The 22,274-nt window shown below is 45.0% G+C and overlaps 1 protein-coding gene across 10 annotated transcripts in view; it reads right to left on the reverse strand.

The window, feature by feature from the left end:
* Positions 1-22,274, reverse strand: part of ZNF532 (zinc finger protein 532) — a 109,610-nt gene that overhangs the window by 39,500 nt on the left and 47,836 nt on the right. For all 10 annotated transcript variants that reach the window (XM_067698940.1, XM_067698939.1, XM_067698936.1 and 7 more), the window contains 3 exons: positions 17,145-19,507; positions 5,005-5,186; positions 392-568 (listed from right to left, as the gene is read on the reverse strand). In XM_067698940.1, the coding sequence (XP_067555041.1) occupies positions 392-568; positions 5,005-5,186; positions 17,145-19,490 (2,705 nt within the window). In that variant the 5' untranslated portion in view covers positions 19,491-19,507. Of the gene's footprint in view, positions 1-391; positions 569-5,004; positions 5,187-17,144; positions 19,508-22,274 lie in introns of those variants that run through there.

Here is a 22,274-nt window from a genome sequence, read left to right on the forward strand (position 1 = left end):
GACTTCATCTTATAAATGTTACTGTGAAAAGTGTATAAGAAACTATGAAAATTGAAAGAGGACAGTTTTTTACAGTCTTCCAAGAACCTATTAAAATCATCTTAGAAAAAGAACAAAATCATCTTAAGAAAAAGAACAAAAATGATAAACATTCACCTGTTTAGCAGAAACTGATGACAAGCGCATGAATGGTAAGTGACATTTTAGGGCAAAGAGTCCCCCCTGGACAGGACTGAGAGGTTTAGGGAGTTACGAGCTATACTTCGCAGAGCATCAAAATCTGCACAGCAGCATAACTTTTCATATCTTAAATTATATCCCACAGAACTACCACCTCTTCTAAATTACTAATAAAGGAGTGGGGTAAAAGGCGAAAGGCAGCATGACTTACTTTGGCTCTCCTATCTTGATGCCGGGATGCTGCGTGTAGGCATGAGAATGTGTACTTGGGGCAGACTTAAACGCCATTGGACAAATAGGACACTTGTAGAAGACTTCACAGTGAGAACCTTGAATGTGAGACTTCAGTGCGGCCACATCAGAGTACACAACATTGCAATGCACACATCTGTTAGAAAATAAACACACAGTCGTTAGCACGAGACCACTAAACATGTATAACTTAACTGTGTAAAACTGGGTAAAATGAACAAATAGCCCTTTAAGGTTCTTAGGAGCTTTTTTAAGCGTGTGGGTTTTTTCTGTTTGTAACAGATCAAATTATTTTTATATATTTGAGAAGGAAGATCATGAAGAAGAAAACTAACACTCCAATGGACTATTTTCTGAGCATCTTTCAAGTTTCTAAGAAGGAACATCCAGACGCCAGGCTGTGGTGAGACCAATGGACCATGGGGCCACGTCAAGGCCAGCAGCACAGCAAGACCCTACGACTGCTGGCTTTGAGAGGACCCCCGCACGCTGGATTCTGAGGTTCCCACCCATCCCCAATACCCAAAGGAAGAAAGCTTTGCTATCTAATCCTATATGCCATTGGAATCCTATATGCCATTGGACCCAGAGGAATGCATGAGTACTGGCTCCAAAGCCACAGCCGCAGTGTCGTGACCACACAGGAGGCACTGAACGTTCCTGGAGGCTACAGAGAAGGTCAACCACCTAGTGTGTTTGTCTCCTGGAAATTCAATTTAAGTACACTTACATTAGTTTAACAAATGACGTGAAAGATAAACCGTCTGAAAAACCAACCTCCCTATGTAAATTGCCTCTGTATCTAACCTCTTCTTGAATTTCTAATAATTTGATGATTAGCTCACTCCTCACTCAAATCTAGTCCTACAGAAACAAACTTTAGAACTTGGAGACACTTCCCCCCAGCCTCACCTTTCTCACGCAAGGACGCCCAGCACCCCTTAACAGTCCACCCATCTATCACCTAGTCGTCCTTCTTTGTTCACACCTGAAAATTATTTGAGAGCGGTCTCTCTGTCGACCCTCGAGGGTCTGCAGGGGCAGACCCTTCACACACCCGGCAGATGTGTCCTGGTGTGAATGTGAGGGCTGACCTGGGGGAGGAAGACTGCAGTTGGGGCTGCCTTCCAGGGGCAGCGCTCGATGGCGTTGACATCTAAGACACTTCTGTTCTTAGAACCTCCCTCCAAATTCAAGGAGCAGCTTCCAGAGTCGTACAGGAGTGACACACTCTAAACTACACGTGCTCTATAAAGCCTGCCATGCTAAGCTTTGCGGGCATTTCATAAAAATCATAATTAATGCCTTAGCATTTTAAATGACTTACGGCATCATGTTCAGCAGCATATACATTAAAAGCACTGAATATAGGAGAATAAATACAGAATGCTCCTCTGTCCTATCTACTTGACCTACTGTTTTAGGCAATAAAGCCACCCAAGCACACTGCAACAATTCTGAGTTAACTAGAACCTGGGTTTTCTTGAACAGGTTACTGATCCTCTCTGGGCTGGTTTCTCATTTGTTAAATGAGAAGAGTTGGAATAGATAATTTTTTAGTCCTTCCCAACCCTAGAAGCCAGTAATTCCTATGAAAGAGGAAGATAACACAAAACAAAAACAGATGGGTTACTAACTATTAAACAAAAGAATCTGCTACATTGTGAATCATAAAGTATTTTCCCCATCAAGAGTACAAAGGTGTATTCAAAGGGCAAAACACCAAGGAAGGGCTGTTTCTCTGAAGTCGCCTGGAGAGGAAGACTTAATCTCTAAGAAAACAAGCAGGAGGTTAGAGAACCTACAGCTGATAAAGGAGGTGGCTAAGGCTTGGTCCGAAGAGCCTCATGGAGGCCGAGGGAAAGCCCCCCTCCCCTTAACGTGAGGAAAGAAAGGAGAAAAACTTAAAAGAACTTGAAAGAAAGTTGTAAAATATCTGCCTACAAGTGGAAGAGGCCAATATGGAACGCAAATAAGACAGAAAAATAGAAGGAGAATTTGAAGGGTTCATACAGCATCCTAATGCTACTAAAAACCCAGTCTATTAATAAATATTTAATATAGCTGAAGCCCTGTGTGTTCCGGGTACCAATTAAGTTTCTCTTCATTAAAAAAAAAATTTTACAGTATACAATCCTATAATTCCCCTCCCTAGACGCAGATCTAGTGGATCAAGAAGCAGAAAAATTCAGAGAAATAAATGACTTTTACCAAGTCAACCAGAAGCTAGAAATGGCCTCCTCACTATCTGGGAGACGCAGTGTATGATCAGGAAGAGAGCAGACAAGGCACCAAACCAGGAAGAGGCTGGGATCCTGACACAGTCAGGCTGGGAGCCACGCCAGAGAGGCTCCTCCGGCTAAAAATGAAATAAAGAAGTTTTTTAATTGGAAAAACTATAAAGCCAAAGAAGGAGGGGAAAATGTACAAGGTCAAGGGGCTGCTGAACCCCAGACAAGTAGCAGACTGGACCGTTATTTGAAACAACAGGAAAAAAACTCAGGTCACATTCTGTTCTATTACCTAAAGAGGTAAACATGAACTAAACTTCAGAATGTACAAACATAGGGTTTTTTTTATAGCTCTTGTAACCCCTCAAATGCAAGAAAAAAAGTCTATACTAAACACAGAAATTTTAGTAAAAATTCAAAGTGCCAAATTTAAGCAACTCTGTGAATGAGGGGGGAAAAAAAAGAAAAGAAAAGCAAGAGATGGTCTTTCCAAGTTGAGTTAATTACTTTTAGCTTGCCGGCAGAGCTTTTGTTTTAATTTAGAAAAGATACCAGGAATAGAGCTTCCCTGGTGGCACAGTAGTTGAGAGTCCGCCTGCTGATGCAGGGGACACGGGTTCGTGCCCCGGTCCGGGAAGATCCCACATGCCGCAGAGCGGCTGGACCTGTGAGCCACGGCCGCTGAGCCTGTGCTCCGCAACAGGAGAGGCCACAACAGTGAGAGGCCCGCGTACCGCAGGAAAAAAAAAAAAAAAAAAAGATACCAGGAATAGCTAGCATTATAGGAATCTTACTTCCTTTATTCATTCCAACTTAAGTTCACTTTCATTATATTAGAAAAATCAACTATAAATATCTGAGGAAATTGGCATCCGTTAAAAGAACTGCACTTGTAGTTTTACATTAAATAAAGAATCCAGTAATAAGAGTTTCAAAACATGGGATAAGAACCAAAGTATCACTGTGTATGAATTCTGTGGAATCAAGGGCACCTTCAATGTGGAACATTCCTCTTAAGCACTTAGCATGCTTTTGGACTATCCTGTTTTGCTCTGTAACACGCCCACAGAGATGGAGGCAAACGTCACACCCATTTTACAGACAGGGCACCAAGGCACGAAGAACACATGAATTACCACACAATGAGGAGCCTAACTGGTACAAAAACCCTGGTTTCTAAGTTTCCAAACCAAAGGTTTTCTACTAGGGTGGTTGCCAATCCATTAAATATCTGTGCATCACAGGTTTGGAGGCGTGAGATAAAAATGTGAAATAAGTCTTAGTGTTAGAAGAATGGACTGAACCACCTAGAAATTGGTGATGCCATAACGTAAATTTAACTGAAATAAAACTTTTAAATCATACCGACTGGCCTTCATTTTTATAAAACATCATATCTGTATCACAACTAAAAGAAAAAAAATAATTGTATATTAACAGTCTAACATTAACAATACCAGGTGAACAAATGTTCAAGTTTAAGATAAATACACAATACAGTAATACCTCTATTAACAAAGACACTGTATATCAATGACGTGTTTTCTGGGTGGACCTTCACTGGATCAAAATGTACAGGAATAAAATGTTTCTAAAAGGTACAGGAATGCATTTCAGAAGGTCACAAAGTGGAGGATCAAGTTCAAATGCATCATCGCTCGATACGAAACTAACATTTAGATTTGTCAGATGTTGTAAAAGACTAAACTAACATTAGCCTTGTCATGTTGTAAAAGACACATCTGAGAATATTAGGGGGCAGTGAAAGGGGTCACGGTTAAGATGTGCAGAGATGAGGGAGAAGCCTGGACTCAGGTAATGGAGAAGAAGGAATAAAGGAAGGTGATCTGGGGTGGAAGGCTCTTCCACAACGAGCGGTGGTAGGAAAGGACACACACCCAATCCTTTAACAAGACAAGATAAAAGTAAGGGACCATCCACACCCTTTCTGTTTTGATGAGAGCAAGTATTCAGAGGTACAGAAACGCACTGCATTCTTGCAGGGCTTAAAATGCAGAGAGCGTGACAACAGAAGTATGCTAGAAAGGGTACAGAAAGTATAAAGGCTCTAACAGTCAATCAAGGCCAAACCTTACCACCTGCACACTTTTGCTTAGAAGGATGGGTCCCATTGACCCTCGGCTTCGTGTGGACCAGAGTCAATACCACATTACAGGATTCACACAGATCAACTCGACTACAAATGAGCCAGGTTCCCAGAGGATCTGTTAATCGAGGTATCACTGTATGACCCTGAAAACGATGTGCACAGACCACTCAGAACCCTGTGCCCTCAGACGTGAATAAGCTTTATTTGCACAGAAATGAATGATATACTGACCGAAAACCAACTCTCCGCGTGTAGTGCAGACAGTTCTTGGTGACGTGGGTCTGGAAGTGCACCGACCTGCAGATGGCCCCGCACTCGGGGCAGGTGTAGGGAGATTTGTGCTGGTGGATTCTCTGATGAGATGCGTAACTGCACTGGTTAGGAAGCAGCATCTGGCAGACAGTGCAAGTCTTCTAAATAAACCAAAGGGGGAAACAGGGTTGGTCCTACGAAGTATTTTCTAATATGCAAAGAAGCTTGGTTAAACCTCAAAATAAGTATACAGCGGTCATTTCAAATACTAGGATAATTGATTTCCAAAGAAAAAGCAAACTTAAAAGTTAAATGGTCAATGTAAAATGTCCCTGTAAAATACAGACAATATGTACTATGTAGTCATGCTCATCCCAAAGTACGATGTAAAGAGACTGTTAGCATTAGGTAGACTTCCAATTTTGTTACATTTACATTTTTTTTTTAGTGTGAAGAAGAGGTATCCTTATAAAGTATGTTAGTAAATCTACTTTAATGTATAATTAACTTTAAAATACAAGTTTATGGGCATCTATCTTGACAGTAGAGCTCCCACAACTCAAAAAAGTTTCTTCAAAATAATAAAAATTAATTAGTGGTTAATCCAGCTTTCTTTCTTTCTTTAATTTTTTTCACTTCAGTTATTTGAGATCTGAAACACAGGAATGCAAAAAGAATAGCCGCAGCAATCAGTTGTTCTTTTTTGCACATGAACTGGTTTCTTAAGTGGATGAACTGATCATTATGACTTATGATTAAAACCAACGAACCAAGTTTAGATACATAAATTCAGATATGAAATTGAAACTTCACAGAGCTTAAAATCTAATCACATATGAACTAAAACAGACTGAAATCCTCTGTGGAAAGGGCTCTACACCATTCACTAACCAGGAAAACCTGGAACACACTACATCGTTTTCATCCCCTTAGATATAAGCACTAAACAAACATGGCATGTTTTTAAAACACAAAAAACTCAAAGTAAATATAAATAGAGAACTCAATTACTTCCATTCCAAAAATAAACCTAACATAGCAGAAGATAAAATGTGTCTGAATACTATCTGGACATTCGTGCCACAAGTACCTACTACTACCTTCTAAAATGTGTAATTTTTATTAAAGTCAGTTAAAGAAAGCCTCAAAATATAGACTCCAGCTAAAACTGAAACAATCTTTTGTACTGACAACAGAATTAAGACATTTTCAAAAGACTTTTTATTCTTTCAGCTATTGCAAACAAATTAAGGTTTAAACTTCTGAGGAACCTAAACTAAGAAAAATCAGAAACTCACTTGAAAACTCTTTCTTGGTTCTCTCCTGAAAGGCCTAAATTACAAATTTTATCCCAAAAAATGTTTATTGCAGTCACAAAATAAGAACATTACAGGCAGCTATGATGAGGTTAAGCATCATTTAAAAATAGCATTCCTTTTCTAATAACACATATTCCAAAGCCACAGCAACGAAAACCAATCAACAGATGCATTAATTATAAGATCCTGGTGACACCTACATTATCACAGGTAGTCTGTTTCTTTGAATGAAGGTTTTCTATTCGCTTTTACCACACCATCATTCATCCCAGGCAGTGAATGATAATGTCTGAATTTCCACAGACATCTCAGAATGTCTTGCACTTACTTAGGAATAAAACCAGTGTTTTCTACACTCAAGTCAAAACATTTTATGTTTATCATATGTATTGAGCCCATTCCGCTCTAAGCCAAGTGGTGAACTAGGTCCTTTAAACAGATGAACTTCGATACATCACCTCATCTGATTCTCATCATAACCTATGACGTGGATAATATTATCTCCAGTTTACAGATGAGGAAATGAGGTTTAGAGAAGTTAAGAAACTTGCCAAGACCTCACAGCTATGAGGTGGAAGAACCAGGATTTGAACTGGGCTCTGAATAATTAATTCCAAGGCCAAGGGAGGAGTAGGGTGGGGGTCCACAAGGAATAAACAAGCAAAAACGCGCCCCCCGCCGCCGGGCAAATGCACGTGAAGGACAGAGGACCGCTGTCAGGGTTACAGGCCATCCCCCAATCCACCTCCGCAGCTTCTCCTTCTCGGAGAGTGATGTGGTTCTACCACTTTTATTATAGGGAGAGACAGCAACAAAAATAAAAACAGGAGATCTAAAAAGGAGACAAAGTATGTGCTCCTTAAAGCTGAAGAGAAGTTTCACATGATCTCTCATCAAGACATGTTAACAAACACCCTTCACGATACACATAAAATTCACAATGAATTACTTAAACACGCTCCCCTACTGGATGCCCGTATGTTTGTAACACACGTAACTATAAAAATAGTTATGGACCGGTTGGTGGGTGAAAGAGCTCTGTTACTAGCAGGTCAACTAAAATAAGTATCAAAATTATTCAAGAAGAGGTTTTGTTAATTAAAGTGCTCTTTACGATAGAAATGTCTGACTGCAAACACTATGAAAAATGCTTTTAGAGTAACAAGGTCACCCAATTACCAACCTTTCAATAGCGACCTCTCTCGCACCAGTCCTTGGAGAGGGGACGCATTCCCTTCACACTGCACTGTGCAGCGGGGCGCTCCCTGTGGCCCCAGGGCTCTGTGAGAGCAGGCGGCAGCCTCTGCCCTCCCTGTCCCCTCCACCACTGATGAGCTACAGGAATCTGCACTCAGCCATTTCCATGGGCTGAGGCGCCTCACCCACTGTAGGTACAGAAAGAAGTACAGGCGAGGGTGGGAGCCAGAGTGGGCTACAGCCCCAAATCACAGTGCTTCCATATTGCTGAAATGGGAGAATTCAGTGCCTGGGAAATCACATCAGATTAAGTTCTACTCTTTAGTTTGCACACACAGATGCATGTGTATTTGTGCGCAGACTCTGTGCTGACTCCCACGTTTCCGTTTACCTGTTCCCACTCCATTCCATCTTGAGAACAAGCAAGTTGTCTGGACTGCAGACGTTCTCTTCCTGGATACTTGTGTGCTAGCAATAGTTTTAGGGTTTACCTAATTGCTCTCCCTCCAGTTTTATCCACCGCCCCTGTTTTAGATAATGTGCCCTCTCTGCTTCCTGAGACAACGGTGACAGATCTTCACAGCACAGAGGAGCAGATGCCATTAGCTTCTCTGGGATACTGGGAATTCACAGTGATGACACACGTTCTCTGGATCTGGGGAGATGCATTTGAGGATGGGGGCAGGCCAGGATTTCTCTGTGGTCTACAAGAATCTGACTGTCTTTTTTTCCTTACTTTAAATCAAAGAAACAAAAATGTATCTTAAAACTCTAACTCTCTACTATACAAGCTGAGGCTACTTTCGACAGGATAAAGCAGGTTAACGTGACAGGACCTGCCTTCTGAACAGAAAACAGTATAATAAAATGCACTTAAATAGTCTCGTGTGTCTTTTGACAGTTTACTTATGTCATCTGAAAATGGAAAACGTTTGCAGTACTTAGGTAATAAGCGGTTAATTTCTAGTCTGGGGCAGACTCATTTGCTCAGAGAACTGCTACTTTTTAAACTAAAACATTATTTTTCAATACTCAGGTAACATGAGAAAGCTGAAAATAAAGCTGAAAAGTAATCACACTCACACTTGACAGCTACCTGTATTGCACCCTTCTCTGCCCAATCCTGGCACAGAGAGTGAAGGCTAGGCCTCCAACGCAGGCTGTGAGGAACGGGGTACACTGGGGCCCTGGTAAGGATTCAGATAGCCCTAGGGCTTGGCACCCTCTCTGTATACAGGAGGAATTATCTGAGTAACAAGGAAAACAATTCTATGTGTTTCACCTCATGTTTTAGGGAGAAGAGGAGCAAGGGAAAAGATGAGGAAGGCTCGGGAAATGTGAGTAAATATAGCATCTACTCATGCTTAAATTTCAAACAGACCAAAAGCCTGTGACAGCATGAGACCCACTGATCCAGAGGTCAAAACACTGTCAACTTAACAGTCAGCCCAGATGCTAAGTACACTGTTTCTGCCTCACTGACAGCAGTTTTGTAATTTTCCATCTACAGTATAATTACCAAATAATAGTAATAATAATAAAAGTATACCAGTTTGTTTTCTGGCTCTCACTTTCACCCAGTTTCACAATGAGAACACAGACAAAGCACTGCATTTCAGATCTCAGTTAAATGGAAGTAACACAAAGCAAGCATTATAGCAGAAATAACTGTATATACCATTGTTCCCAAAGCTAGCTGTTGGTGCTGGTTTTGTCCTCAAATCATTCTGCACTAAAAATCCCTAATAAAAGTTGACAGTGAAATGAGCAAATTCGCAGAAAGCAGTATGGTCCACACATATAATCCACTCAGATGACAATCGCTCAAGAAGACAGATAAATTAAGAGTTGATAACATTAAACTATCAACTGGGACAGGACTAGCCTGACCAAAATTAATAGTAAACGTTTAGGAGAGCAGGGCCAAAAACCAAGCTAATGATGGTGTTTGGGGTGGGCGCGGGAACTGAGGCGGCCCCACGGCCTCCAGAAGCAGCTGCTGGAGCAGAGTACGTCTAGAAATGAGACCTGGGGGAGGCTGCTCGGGATAATTTAATACACCTGGTATGTTCTAGTAATGATGCCCATAAACTCCCTGAACCTGAACTGAATCAGCAACCCCCCAAAATAAGGACCGTGGCAGATAAGTCACCTTCACTTGCACCCTTGAAGCTAATCTGAATGTAACCCCAGGGTCCATTGTCAGAAGACTCCTATGGTCCCTGCAGCTGTAAAGTTCTATGCTTCTACATCTTAGGTTACCAGCATCAGAAACTGGAAAGAATAGCTAGCAATAAAGAAATCTTGCCTCAGGTTCTGAGTTGGCCACTGATTGGGCATTTGTCTCTTCAACTGTAAAATAAAAGAGTTGAGCAAAGGACCTATGACATCCTCTGATTCTACGGCTGATACAGATTCTACGGGAAGAAAACTGATTTTACCAATTCGGAGGTTATAATACGCGCTTCCAGTCTGTACTTGGCTAAGTTTAGTTGTGGTTTTACCAAGAGGTGAAGCAACAACATTCCAATAAGTTTAATTTTCAATTATTAAAACTACAGTTGTCAGCTCTTAACTACTTCATGGAGAGGAGGGAAACTTCCCTAGCCCCTCCACCCACTCCTTTTTCTCAGTGTGCCCCAAGGCAGGAATTATTAATGAGATAGGGTGGAACATAAACCGACAACCAGGGCAGTTTTACCAGGGTTAGAAGTCGATGTCCACGTGCTCCACTCTTATTGCACCGCTTGGTTCAGGGCGGCTGGGAAGGGCATGACCCATCCCAGATGCTCCATCGCACCCCCACTCCTCGGGGCTTGCTCCTCGGCAGGGTAAGCAGACGGAGGCAGGGCAGACTAACCTGGGCCCAAGCTTGCCTGGGGTCCTGGCTCGGATTCAGGCTCGGGGGATGCAGGGTGAAGAGGGCTTCCAGCTGAACCACAGCTTCCCACCCGGCTCGCCACAGAGACCTGCATGCGGGTTTGCTGAGCACAGGGCCAGCGAATGATAAAGCAGCACTCTGAGTCCCTGAGTCCATCATTCCCTTGTATAGACTGGCCACAGAATACCTTTAAGAGAAGGAGTAACTGACAAGGCAGAATTCAGCAAATGCCACCCAAACCTTACTTTATCCCATGACATGCTGGCTCCAGAGCCTGAGCACGTATGTACGGGGTGACGGTGAGGGGAGTTTCGCACAGACAGCCACAGCTGGTGTCAAAAGAAAAAGAAACCCTTCACCGGGTTCAAACAAGCACCCCTGGACCAACCTGGAAAAGGAGACTTTCGAACCATAAACAGGGGTAAAAATATAAATGGGGAGAAAATGAAAGATAAAAAGAGAAGGGAGATGGTGCCTGCACTAAACCGAGAAGTCATTCTCAACAGAAAGGCTGAGGTCTGAAGAGGCCACGTTCAACACATATGAAAGGGAGAAGAAGAGACGCTCACTCCTGACAGCTGCCACAGATAGGCCAAGATGGAGGTGACCTCACTGAACAGGGGACATGCCTCAGGCTCAAAGAGGAGAGGAGTCCAGAGTCAAGTGGAATGCTGTCGTCCCAGGAAGCCTGACTCCAAAAAGCGCCTGAGAACCACAGGCCGGAGGGCCTCAGGCAGAGCCCAGTGACGTAACCACACATTCTCTCCTGGAGGAGCTGTATTTGAAAAAGTAGAGTGAAACTTCCACTTCAAGGGAAATGGAATAGAAGCACCTCTCTCTATTCCTTCCACTAAGTACAACTAACACTCCTGGGCGTTATATATACAACAAACATAATGAGGATCTGGAAGGCAGAGAGGAGGCAGGCTGGCGAGGCACCTCAGGTCCCTAGTGATGAGTTCTCCGGGGTTCTTTTTGCCTCACAGATCCCAGATTTGGAGCTGAGGAAACGGGGAACCCAGGAACGCCAAGGGGCACAGACAAAAAAATCCCCAACAAAAGCCTGCTATCTTTAGCCAAAGGATCCGGAAAGGGGAAGCCTAGCAAAAGACAATTACTGCTCTACTCCAGCCAAACACCCCAGGAAGCACTGCGCCCTCACCCATAGCACGCCAAGTCCAGGTGGAGCCCAGACCTCCGCTCCTGAGGCTGTAATAAGGTGTCCTAGTACCCTCACCCAGATGGTATCAGAGATGGCAGCAGGAAAGTGGGACCTTCATCCCTACCAAGTGATAATGAGCCCCTCCACCAGCCCAGCGGGTGTTTAAAAAAAAATCCCAAAAAAAGAAATCTCCAGGCCCAGATGGTTTCACTGAAGAATTCTATCAAATATTTAAAGAAAATCTAACACCAGTTATAAGTCCCTTCCTATATGAATACAGATGCAAAATACTAACAAAATATTAGCAAATATAATTCACAATATATAAAAAGAATTACACACCTTGATCAAGTGGGATTCATCCCAGAGATGCAAGGTTGGTTCAATATCTGAAAAATAATCAATATAATCTTTCCCCCCAAAAAATACCCTAAATCCAATAACGAGTTTAACAAAGACAAGGGATACATGATAAATACACAAAAATTAATTGTGTTTCCATATATTAGCAACGAACATGTGAACACTGAAAAATATAATACCATTTACACCTGCCCACGTGCAAGGGGGGCAGGGGGGAGGGGAAGCACCAACAAAACGTAAAGAAAGAAGGAAAGCAAGCAAACAAAACATGTATAGGGCTTGTATGATAAAAACTACAAAATGATAAATCAAAGAAGATCGAAATAAATGGAGAGACATTCTTTGTTCATAGACTGAAAGACTCAACATAATAAAGAAAAGACTTCCCCCCAAATTGATATACAGGTTTAACATAATTCCTATCAAAATCCCAACAAGAATTTTTTGGTAGATTATAGACATGACTCTTCTAAAATATATATGGAAAGGCAAAATAACCAGAATAGCTACAAAACGATTTTGAGAGGAAAGAATAAAGTTGGAGGAGTCAGTCCACCAGAGTCCCAGAAATGCCTCCACAAATATGCCAGCTGACGTCCGACAAACTGCAAAGGCAATTCAATGGAGGAAAGGCAGCCTTCTCGACAAGTGGTACTGGAGAAAAAGGACATGCATGGGGCAAAAGAAATCTCCATCCAAGTCTCACACATTATACAAAAACTAACCCAAAACGGGTCACAGACTTAAACGCAAATCATAACACTAAACTTTTTTTAGAAAAAAAACATAAAAGAAGGTTCTCAGGATCTACAGCAAAGTGAACTTAGACCTGACACCAAAAGCACAGGCCGTAACAGAGAAAACTGATAAATGGGACTTCATCAAAATTAAAAACATTTATTCTGCCAAAGACCTCATAAGATGAAAAGACAAGCCACAGACTGGGAGAAAAGACTTGCAAACACATACCGACACAGGACCAGTATCTAAAATATATCAAGAACTCTTAACACTCAACAGTAAAAAACAAACAAAAAAACGAATTAGAAAATGGACAGAAGAAGAGACATTTCACCAAAAAGGATAGGCAGATGGCAAATAAACACAAAAAGGTATTCAACATTATTAGCTATGGAGGACACACAAATTAAAACCACAAGATATCACTACACACCTATCCGGATGGCTAAAATACGAAATGATGCCACCACCAAATGTCGGTGACGATGTGGAGAAACTAGACCACTAATACACTGCTCTTGAGATTCAAAATTGTACAGCCGCTGTGGAAAAGAATTTCTTGTGAATATAAATATGCAACTACCATACAACCCAGCACACAAAAGGATTTACCCCCGAGAAAGGAAAACTTACGTTCCCACAAAAACCTGCAGACAAATGTTTGTGGCAGCTTTATTCATAATAGCCCCAAACTGGGAACAAACTAGTGATACATCCAACAACCTGGATGAATCTCCAGGGAATTACGCTGAGTGGAAAAAAGCCAGTCTCAAAGGCTACATACAGTATGACTCCATTAATATAACATTCCTGAAATGACAAGATTATAGAAAGGAGAAGAGATTAGTGGCTCCTAGGGGTTAAGAGGGAGGCAGGGGTGGGAGGGAGGTGACTGGGGCTCTAAAAAGGCAATATGAGGGACTCTTATGGTCGTGGAAGGGCTCTACGTGTTGACAGCATCAGTGCCAACAGCCTGGATATGATACAGTTTAATAGTTTTGCAAGATGTTACCATTGGGGGAAACTGGGTAAAGGGTACACAGGATACCTCTGTATTATTTCCTACCATAATCTACAATTACCTCAAAATAAAAAGTTTAATTTGAAAATGGGATGATCTGAGAAGACTCAAGGTGTTAATTAGCACGGAATACTTTCGGCATTATCACATAAAATTTTTTAACTACCTTGGCAATTATAAGTAGAAGGTGGGCAGGAGAAAGGAAGGGAGGAATAGGAAAATCCCTGATGGGAGGCAGGAAGGGAAGGAGGAAGGAATATCCCCGCTGTCAGTGAACCGGCACACCTTTCTCTAGGTCTGGTAAACTCACACGTGGAAAGGCACGGAGCAAGGGCCCGGGGGCCTGTTAGTCTTGCCAGGGCCCTGAGGTCACACCCTTTAACCTCCAGAATCAACGCTAGCTGGGGTCAGTACAGGAAGCTGTTGTACATGACTCTAAGCCTATGTGCAGACGTAGGGAAGCCCGGCCTGGGCAGACCTGAGAAGAGCCAGAAGAGAAAACGGGCAGCTGCGGGCCCGCAGCTGACCCTGTAACGGTCCCCACCCCCGGGCAGTGAGGCAGCCTGCTCCGGCTCAAGTTCACGCACGAGTCACCAGGAACGGGGAGGCCAACGGAGAAACGGAAAGCAAGACAGAAAGAAGGCACTCAGGCAAAGACTGGTGCTTGAGGTGCCCTTAGATCTTCTTACAAAATTGAGAAGTTGAACTATGTGTTGTAAGTGCCCTCGTCAGAGAGGAAACAGTTTATACAGGTGAACTTTTTCCCCCACACTTAAATTTAAGTTCACAAACTGTAAACCGGCCAGCGGTTGTGTGAATAGCAAACTGGAGAAGACGAAATGAAGAATTTTTCTCTTTTCTCTCCCGTCCTTCCTGTCTTCAGCCCCAGCCTCCCATCGCCATGGGTACCTGATGCCGCGCCAGGGGCCAACCACAGGTGGGGACCACCCGAGCTCCCACTACACTTGAGGCTAGGACAGCAGGAGCTGCACGGATGCCACTGGCCTCCTGGGCTGCAGGAGAGACTCGAGGAAGGTGTTAAGGAGGCTGAAGAAGGGGCAGCCGCTCCGCACCCAGGGGCGCAGGCTGGGCGGCCGGGTGACAGACCAGACCAGGCTGCCCCTGGGTGCGCAGAGCCCCCGGCAGAGCCTGAGAAGAGTGGCAAGTTGTGGAGGGGATACCGTGGTGAAGGGCAGCGTTTGGGTGAAAGCAGGGGCACTAGGAGCGGGACACGTGCCTCGGGGTGTGCTGGCGCTGCCAGCCAGGCGGTGGCTGGCTCAGGCGGCAGCTGAAGCTCACTCGACAGAAATGCTCTTCTCGGGTGGGCTGAGTGGACCCTAGCTCGGCAGAGTCAGAGGAAGGAACCAGAACAGGGTGACTGTCTGGCCTAGTATTACCTGGCCCTGGAGTTAACATATATTCTGCCCTGACTCATCCCTCAGTGCTCCAGGGGAAACGGGGGAGCTGCGCTACACACCTGTCCCAGCAAAATACAAAGAGTCAAGGCAAAGCAACCACCCACACAAGAAGAGACGTCAATCTCTTTCCCCGAGGGAAAGCGCTTCCCTATTTGACCCCGGTTCAGCGGATGAGCCTAAATAGTTAACAGAGAACAAAAACGAGGGGAAAACAGGGAAGAAAAGGTCCCCAAGGGAACAGACATCTCTCAAGGCAGCTCCACATGCCAATACGGACCAGCACACGTGAGCCGGGACATACTCCACCACCTGCACAAAATACCAGCAGAACAGAGAGAACTACGGAAACGGCTTTTTCTTTTTTTTTTTTTTTTAACTGCATCCTTTTAAGACAGAAGGAAAGACTGCCCCTTTGATGAAGCGGTGACCAGGTAAGAGGAACCCAGAAAGAACCCAAGCCCTGTCACCAGGACGTGCTTGGGGGGCTGCAACAATCACTTCTTCTTGAACCAGCTTAACCACCTGAGCGCTTTACCGTCAGAGCCAATGAAACATGTAACATCCAACGTTCTCGATGCAAGAATGTTCTCGAAACTCTTTATCGCCTCCATTTCCACTCAACTGAATGTCCACAGGAAAAGTCACTGAGGTATTCTTGATCTTTTGTTCCCCAAACTTAAATCCTACAAAGAACTTGACTCAGCAGTTGCCCTTGGGGAGCTGATCACGGTGACAGTACCAGACGTCTGAACCACAGCATAAAGCTCCTCGTCACAAGACAGCGGAGGCAAGTAAGGGAAAGATCAGTTTACCACTGGGGCTTCCAAAACAGAAGTTTGAGCCAGGGTATATATCAGCTCAAACCAGCGCCCCTTCCAATATCACACGTTTCCTGGTTTGCACAATAAATCACATGGTCTCTCTAGCTTGAATTAGTTTCACTCAACATGCCCAGTTACTTCCATATATCTGTAAAACACATTTATCTACTGCCCAGAAGTTGCCTCATGGAGAGAAGCAAATGGTAGAGATAAAACCGCCGACTGACGCGCACTGTGAAATACATCTCACCAACACCAACCTACACATCACCACAAAAAAACAAACCAAAAATGCCACAAACAAGGGATTTCCCTGGTGGCACAGTGGTTAAGAATCCACCTGCCAAGGCAGGGGACAGGGGTTCAATCCCTGGTCCGGGAAGATCCCACATGCCACAGAGCAACTAAGCCCATGCGCCACCACTACTGAGCCTGCGCCCTAGAGCCCATGCGCCACAACTACTGAGCCCACGCACCGCAACTACTGAAGCCCGCACACTCTAGGGCCCGTGCTCCACAACGAGAGAAGCCACCGCAACAAAGAACCAACGTAGCCCAAAAAAGAAAAAAAAAAAAAAATGCCACAAACAAACTCAAAGGTATTCTATTTAAATGGATGGGTTTTCCGTTAGAAGGTTAAATTCACTGCAGTGGAGAATATTACTGAATATACCAGACCAACACCTTAAGTAAGCAGGCATGCCTGAAAAGTGGGTATCAACTGGGTGTGTTTAACTGTAAAAGACAATAATTATAAACAACAACAGGAAATTTTTAAATCCCACAACGGTCGCTAATAAATGACTCAGGAACGCTGGTGACGTAGCCTGACTTGAACACTTAATCCAAAGGGTCTATACTATCACTCGCTAGAGCTCAGACTTCCGACGTAAATTCCAATCACCCAACAATTAAGAACTCCTTTACTTACCCCACATCTAAGGTGCCATGACCCAACTAGTACACAGCTTCTGTCTAAAACAGTCATCTTCAAAAACACTGATTTTTAAATAAGATTCATATTTCAACACTGCTTTATGCAAACAGTCCTCTGTCACATGTGAGTGTGTACACAAATAGACACACACATCCCCCCATTTAACTGAGCTCCCGCCCCTAAAATCCACGGGCACGGTATAGAGCACTCATGTCTACAGACTCGTCACCGAAATACCAAAATGTAAATGATACTCTACTTGTCCACTTGTATCTGCAGCCTGCTGGAAATGAGTGGCCAGCGACGTCTCATCCTGGAAAACTTCATTACACTCCAAACATTTCAGACTATGCCTACAGAGCTTGGATGGGTCTTCATCCAGAGGCATAGCTGGAATGATGGGTGTGCTGGAAGGGGCTGATATGACTGTCCCGGTTATGCCAGACTGAATTTTTGTTACAGTGTGTGTGCCGGCTCCCGAGGAGCTCGGGAGGGCGGAAGATGAAGCAGGAGTATTGCTTGATGGAGAAACAATCATCTGATCTGCTGGGACTGGCTTCAAGATCAAGTGTGAACACTGCATCACCACTCCCTTCTCCTTGTGCCCGCGGGCATGGGACAGGAGACTGCACTTGTTGTAAAAAACGAGGTTCTTGGTGCAGTGGTTGCACGTTACTTCGATGCGCACGCTGCGCCTGTCGTAGTGTTGGGTCAGGCTCTTCTCAAGGGCGAAAGAGTCCCCACACTCCAAGCACTTGTAGCCGCGGGTCGGTAACGTGATGCCCGCGTTCGCAGGAGGACTAAGGTTGGGGATGTAAACTGGGACTGGGTTGACGCTGCTCAGCACCTTGTTGAAAGCTTCCACCACAGAACTCTGCAGGGAGGACACCACCTGGACCCGCGACACCTTCTTGGGTGGCTGTGAGGCCGCGGCACTGATTATTGCCTGCTTTATTTGCTGCTGAGGTTTGGTGAGCACCTGGCGGAGCTCGGAGGTGGCCTGGGCGCCCTGAGGCAGAAGGTTAAGGTTGGCAAGGTGCACAGTCTTTGGCACGAGTTTGGCATTGGCCAAGCTGGAGGCCGGCACCACGACGGTCTGCTGCTGGATGGCGTTGGCAGCTTTAATGATGGCACTGCTGGCGCTCTGCACGGAAGCAGCAGATATGACCGTGGCTTTGACCGTCGTGTTGTTGGCGAGCTTCAAATTAATGACTTGAGACCCGGCCGTCTTCACGGCCGACACCGGGAGGAAGGCAGTCGCCACAGGCTTGATGGTGACCTGTTTGGGGGTCAGCTCGGCGGGGGCCACCGCGTTGGTAACGACCGCCGATTGCAGAGGCGCCCTGGGCGGGGAGGAAAGGACGGCGGCCGAGGTCGGAGACGACAGCAGCGACGTCACAGACGCCACCATGGACCCCGTCTGCTCAGAAGGCTTTTTTCCGGCATCGAGATCGACTTCAGGCAACACCCTCGTCACTGTTCTCTTGATTTCCCCAGAAGACGTCTTGATGGTTTTTATGCGGACTTTGGGAATTGCTGGTGTTGACCCTGCAGGAGAGGATGGCGATCCCTTGCTACTGTTCTCACTGGAAATGCTCCTGGGACTATCCGGCTGCTTAAGGGATGCTTTCTTCGTCCCATCGATGAGACTCTGGGATTCCGGAGACTTTTCAATGGCTCTAGGGCTATCGTTTACTTCTTTTGGTAACGGAGAGGCCTCCCGGGAGTTGGTCACTGGTTCTTTAGAGGAGTCCGAAGCGGCCTTTTTAGCACTAAGAGCCGCAATTGCAGCGATGCAGGAAGAGAGCTTGGAGGATGGCTTGGTCCTCGAGGGCACCACACCGCCGAGGGAGGCGTCATTCTTCTCCGAGCTCAGCTTGCCCTCGGGGACCCTGTTTTCAAGCACCTTTTCAGAGTTTTCCTTCAGTTTATCCTCCATTTTTCTGACTTTGAAAGGTTCATAAACACTCAGGTTTATAGAATTTGTTTCCGTTTCTCTCTTGACAACTTTGTTTTTCTCTAGGTTGCCTGGCGTAGAGATGCCAGTTTTGCTTAAGCCTTCTCCCCCGAGTGCCTTCAGTTTGTCATAGTCCTGCTGGGGAACCGACCCTGTCAACACATTCGATCTGAAACCGGAGCGCATGTCCTCTTTGTCCGGGGGGTCGTCCACCTCTATCTTCTCATCGTCGTCAAACTCTTCAGCACTGGAGATGGGGCTGAACTGGCTGAAAGCGGAGTCTTTTAAAGTCACCTCTGAGGTAGGCACGTCTCCTTTCAAGGACTTCGATCCATCTTTACTGTAAGTGTCCAGAGAGGACGCCGAGAGAAACCCGTTGTGCAGGCCGTTGCCGGTGGGATTGTGGCCGTCCTTCTCTGCGCCCTCGGAAGAGTCGATGTTCCGCACATTCTTCACAATAACACTGACGCCGACGTCGGAGGAGGACGGCGTGTGGGAGTCGTCGTCCACGTGGGCGTTCTGCTTGATGTGGCCTTCCTGGTCGTCGTGTCCAGACTCAATAGCTGCTTTGGGATCGACCATATCTGGGATGTCAAATGCTGCCAGGAGGTCATCAAAGTCTGGGGTCTTCATATCCCCCATGGTCATGAATTTGATCAGATGTTCTGTTAAACGAACAGAAAATAATTCCATCAGCAATGAACATGCAGATAAACACCCCTATGGGACTTACACGAACAGTGATGATTATCATGAAAGAGCGAGTTGTCAACTGTACTTATTATAATGTCAGGACATTGAGCCAAAGTAAACAAGCATCTGGAAAACAGGTATAAAGCCCTGACGATTACAGCTTTGAAGTAATTCCTCCAAAAGGCCGTGCAGCACTGCCAGCGTGGAGCCTCTCTAACAAGCTGATCAAAACTATTATAGCACGAAGAGCAAGTTCTGGTGTTAATGACTAGAAAATGTTATTTATCATTGGATTCACCTCACCATTTTCACAAAAAACTACTTCCAAACATATCTTGATCTTGACAGCATTTAATTCTACTGGCAAAACTATTGCTAACACAGTCACCGTCAGATTTGGGGTATCACATGAAAAGCAATAGATTACAGGCAAAACCCCAATTACAGATTTCAATTCATCCACAGAAGTGAGCATCCCAACCCAGCACAGGCCGTCTACTGCTGATAAAGTTTCAAAAATCCCCCAGGAGCTCATTCCATCACGTTTTACTTAATCTTAATTCCCTCCATTATGTTAGGGGAAAAAAACACTCTCCAGGCAGAAAAGTGCAGTGTCCCTTCCATCTCCCTCCCCAGTCCAGTGGTTTCGCTAGTTAAGGGAATGCACAGCTGTTTCCTAATCAATACTCAGCCAACACAGTCTTGCAAATGGCTGTGGCAGCTGAGAAAGGCCTTCCACGAAATTACTCCCAGCACGTTGACAACATGGACCCAAGTACGTGACAGAGCCCGGGGGAGGAAGGCCCTCTCTTTGGCAGCCAGGCTAGATCAGGGTGGACAACAGTCTACGAAGAAGTGCTTTCATTGGGGCTTCCTTGGTGGCGCAGTGGTTGAGAGTCCGCCTGCCAATGCAGGGGACACGGATTCGTGCCCCGGTCCGGGAAGATCCCACGTGCCGCGGAGCAGCTGGGCCCGTGAGCCATGGCCGCTGAGCCTGCGCGTCTGGAGCCTGTGCTCCGCAACGGGAGAGGCTGCAACAGTGAGAGGCCCGTGTACCGCAGGAAAAAAAAAAAAAAAAAAGAAGAAGTGCTTGCATTAATGTGCACGAAGCCCTGGATGGTAGAAGGATGGAGAGTTTTAGGAAAATGGACAGTCACAGCCGTTACTAAAGATGAAGGATATATAAATACACAGACTGCTTGGGGTCTTTACAAGGGGCCCTTCCACTGTAGGGGAGCTCTTCCTCCTCCCTGAACCCCCAGAGCACTCCATCTTAGGATTCGATTATGCTCTGTATGTATTAAAGTGTGTGTGTACTTGTCTCTTCTTACCCACCGGCCTGGTCAGCTGCCTGAAGACAGGCAACGTCCCACTTGCCTTTGCACCATAAATGCCAAATAACCAACAGGACACAAGTCAGGGACCACAACACAGGACTTACAATAAGAACAGGCCTTGACCCTGCTCTGCAGACAACTCACTGCCTCTGAGACCCTCAGGAAGTAAGGGGATCTCTCTGGGCCTGTTCCTTCCTTCTGCCATGGAGGCCAGCAGCCAGGAAGAGAAGGAAAGGGAAGAGGATGAATGAAAAAGTGGAAAGGGAAGGAGAGGGAGAGAAAGAAAGCAAAGGAGAAGAAGGGAAGAAGAGAGGGGAATCAAGAAGTAATCAATGTCGGAAAAAACAAGGATCACAGCTGATCTCAGGCAACTTTCAATGGAAGAATCGGCCTAAGTGATTTGTAGACACCTAGACTCTTTCCTTGTCAATATTTACTACATCATTCCTCCTTTAAGTCTGCTTTAAATCACTGAGAAGTTGTCTTTCATATTTTACGAAAGTATTTAATGATTTTTTTCTTGTACTATCTGTAAAAAATCATGCATTCCTAATAAAAATAACTATAAGAGGATCACAGTAGGATTTCTACTCAGGCAACAATAAACATACCCGTGAAAATTCACATTAACCATAAATCCATCATCAGCTGCTAAGACACCCTCAGCATATTCACCCACTCTGGGACACACCCAAATACTTCACAGAATTTCGTTGGGAAAAACTACTGTTGAAGATGAAACAAACACTTATGGTTCAATAGGAGCTGAAGAATAAATCACTTTCCAGGGCTTCCCTGGTGGCACAGTGGTTAAGAATCCGCCTGCCAATGCAGGGGACACGGGTTCAAGCCCTGGTCCAGGAAGATCCCACATGCCACGGAGCAACTAAGCCCGTGTGCCACAACTACTGAGCCTGCGCTCTAGAGCCTGCTAGCCACAACTACTGAGCCCACGTGCCACAACTACTGAAGCCCGTGAGCCTAGAGCCCGTGCTCCGCAACAAGAGAAGCCACCACGATGAGAAGCCCACGCACCACAATGAAGAGTAGCCTCCACTCACAACTAGAGAAAGCCTGAGTGCAACAACGAAGACCCAAAGCAGCCAAAAATAAATAAATTTTTTTAAAGTGCATTAATAAAGAGAGAAAGCAACAAAAAATATCATAAATAAAAGAATAAATCACTTTCCATGCACTTATGTCTCAGAAGTCACATGTACTTTTCTCTAGATGGTTTGCTTGGCCTAGAGAGAACACTCTGGGCCACTTTTCTCCCAGATGGGTGCCTGCGGGACCAGACAGGGAATAATGCACCCCCGGCATCAAAGTACAACACTTCTAAGCATATGATGACATGAAAACATCTATATGAAGTCAAATCTAGCGAGAAAGTTTGATATTA

The sequence above is a fragment of the Pseudorca crassidens genome, chromosome 12, assembly GCF_039906515.1.
Source record: "Pseudorca crassidens isolate mPseCra1 chromosome 12, mPseCra1.hap1, whole genome shotgun sequence".
NCBI classification, from domain to species: Eukaryota; Metazoa; Chordata; class Mammalia; order Artiodactyla; family Delphinidae; genus Pseudorca; species Pseudorca crassidens.